Source organism: Phaseolus vulgaris, chromosome 8 (assembly GCF_000499845.2).
Source record: "Phaseolus vulgaris cultivar G19833 chromosome 8, P. vulgaris v2.0, whole genome shotgun sequence".
Classification (NCBI taxonomy): Eukaryota; Viridiplantae; Streptophyta; class Magnoliopsida; order Fabales; family Fabaceae; genus Phaseolus; species Phaseolus vulgaris.
In genome coordinates this window covers 13,124,147-13,127,004 of record NC_023752.2, presented here as the reverse complement: position 1 = coordinate 13,127,004, position 2,858 = coordinate 13,124,147, and the positions used below count along the sequence as shown (strand labels likewise).

General features: G+C 30.6%; 1 protein-coding gene across 1 annotated transcript; it reads right to left on the bottom strand.

The window, feature by feature from the left end:
* Positions 1 to 246: 246 nt before the first annotated feature.
* LOC137824603 (copper transporter 6-like) lies at positions 247 to 693 on the bottom strand. The gene has a single exon (XM_068630268.1). The coding sequence runs from the start codon at positions 691 to 693 to the stop codon at positions 247 to 249; it is 447 nt and encodes a 148-aa protein (XP_068486369.1).
* Between the last annotated feature and the right edge of the window lie 2,165 nt (positions 694 to 2,858).

Sequence of the window (2,858 nt, the reverse complement as noted above, 5' to 3'; positions counted from 1 at the left end):
ACCGATTCACACATGACCAAAAGTTTCACATGCTTTCAAATCATAAAACTGGAATACCATGAGTCTCAAAAGTGGCTTAATATAGAGAATTATATATCCACAGGCTAGAAAATGATCAAAACACAAACGTACAGTAGAAGAAGTTTAACAAAACAAGCATGCAGCAACAGTTTACGCACTATAAACCTATAATACACAAAAGAAGCTTTCACAAAACCATGTCACTTGATAAGCACATAGAAAAGATCAAACATTGTTTCTAACGGAGGAAGACCCTTTGTCTTCTTCCCTATTGGCGAGGGCAAGAGCACGAGACTTGGCGATGAAGAATCCCAAGGTGTGGCCAACCACAGCAGCTATGAATATCCCCCCATTGAAGGACATGACAGCAAGCATGACCATGTAAACGAAGCTGATTCGAAAAAAGTGAACAATGGCTTGAATGAGTCCTCCCAGAAGGGGACTTGTCCCAGGTTTAATGAGTGGTTGGTTTGATAAAACCTCAATAGCCATGGCTAATAAAAACACAAATATGACAGCTAAGATGTACATGCCAACATTGTTATGAGGCCACCCAGAGAAAAGCACTGTGGCATCTGTGCCCCAGTAGAAACTCATCTGCATCATGCTCTTCATATTATTGTCTGTGCCATTAGGCATGGAAGGCATGTCTTGGTTTGGAGACATATACATCTTACTCATACTCATAAAAAAAGAGAGAGAGAAATGCAAGGATTTCTTGGTGGATTGACCCTGCTATTAAAGACAAGAGGGGCCAATGAAAATTAACGTGGTGATGAAACCTGAGAGCTATGGAAATGTTTAAGTTGTATTTTAGGTTCTTTCGCTGGCTACTATTTTGTTCATTTCTCATCGTCTTTTGTGAGGGATGTCACGTTAGCCCGTTTCTTCAACTCTACATAGAAACCAGTTTTAAGAAAAGAAAAAAAAAAGAGAATTCTCATTTGTAACGATTAATTTAGTAACATAAGTTATGTCTCTCGGCTGTTTCTTTCTGTCTGTCACAAGAAAATGTGTTTTCTTTAATAATTTTAAAATAATATAACTATAGATCGTTACTGACGATATATCTTTATAGAAAGAAGAGGAGGAGATAAAAATATATGAATGTGAAAAAACATACCCGAGACGAGTGATATATTTAAAAAAAAAAAAAAGATATTTTTTCTTCGTAGTTGTGTATTATTATAAATTTCAAAGAATAAATTAAATATAGAAAAGAAAATAAGTTGGGTATATATAGTGAGATGTTGGTTATATCGTAGATGAGGAAACCGTTGAAAAGTCTCCTAGAAGATTGAGAAACAAAGATGGGATTCTTTTTCCGCTAAGAATAAAATGAAATTTAATAATCACTTTTAATTCTAAATGAACATGGGTTTTAACGTCATTGTCTAACTATATTAAGTTGTGATTGGCCATTTGCCAATTTTTCTAAAAAATATTAATTTTATTTATCTAAATATGTGTAACTTAAGATTATTTTTCAATAATACTTTTTCTTAAATGATATTTTCAAATTACTTTCAAAAAATTTAATATTTTTTCTTTCAGTTCCATATTATATATATTAATTCTCTATACCAAAGTTTAGTTTTGATCTTCTATCAACACGAAATAAAAAAATTAAAAACAATTTTCAGTAAATTTATCTAAATAAAAACTGTTTCGGATTATAATTGATTATAACAATTTAGTGATTACATTTTATCGTTTTCTTTAATAGGATTATAAATTAATTCAAAAATAATTTTTCTTAAAGAATAATTGATTTCATAAAAAAATATTTTAAATAGTTTTATTATAATTAGGTTTTAAAATATAAGGAATATAAATTTGAGAGTTTTAAGAATTTTAAATTTGAAACCTTTTAAGTAACCCTATTAATCTTAAAATTATCTATCCACACACATATTTATAATAAATTTATCAAAAAAGGTGTGGAGAGAGAAGATGAAATAATAGTTTGAATATCATGGGCCAATACTTCGTTTCATCCCTACACGGGCCTTTCTGTAGCCCAACCAAATTCCAATTCGGTTTACAGGGTATTTCTCCCTGCAGCCCAACAAATGGCTTCCTGCACCTCATCATTCTTGGAAAAGACCATTTTACACCTTTTGAAAATGACTTTCAAATTACTCTTTCCTAAAAATTTTCAAAACATATTTTCTGTAACATATTTTATGAATTCCAAATTTATTATTCTGAAAATTAGAAAATGTGTTCCAGAAAAAATATTCTGAAATTGTTTTTTACCTTCTGGATTTTTTATTCTGGAAACAGACTTTTTAATTCTGGAAACAGACTTTGCTTACAGAACCTCTATTCCAGAATCATCCAAAATTATCAAGGATAATTTTTGTTTCAAAGAATACAGAGGTTCATGAAGAAAAATTTAGGAATGCAGAAATAAATTTATCGAAAAGGTGTGGAGTGAGAATAAAATAATAGTTTGAATATCATTGGTCAATACTTGGTTTCCCTACACGGGCCTTTCTGCAGCCCAACCAAATTCACATTTGGTTTATATAGTGTTTCTCCCTGCACCCCAATAAATGGCTTCCTGCACCCATCATTATTGGAAAAGACCATTCCCCTTTAAAAATGACTTCCATAATTCTCTTTCCAAAAATTTCCAAAACATATTTTTCATAAAATATTTTATGAATTCTGAATTTATCATTCTGAAAATTAAAAAAATGTGTTTGAGAAAGAATAATCTGAAATGGTTTTTTGCTTTTCGAATTTTCTATTCCAGAACAGATTTTGCTTACAAACTCCTATTTCAAAAACATTTTTTCTTACGAAACACATATTCCAAAATCACTCAATTA

Excerpts from the sequence above, each read along its gene's own strand:
- LOC137824603 (XM_068630268.1), bottom strand. The coding sequence starts at position 693 with ATGTATATGTCTCCAAACCAAGACATGCCTTCCATGCCTAATGGCACA.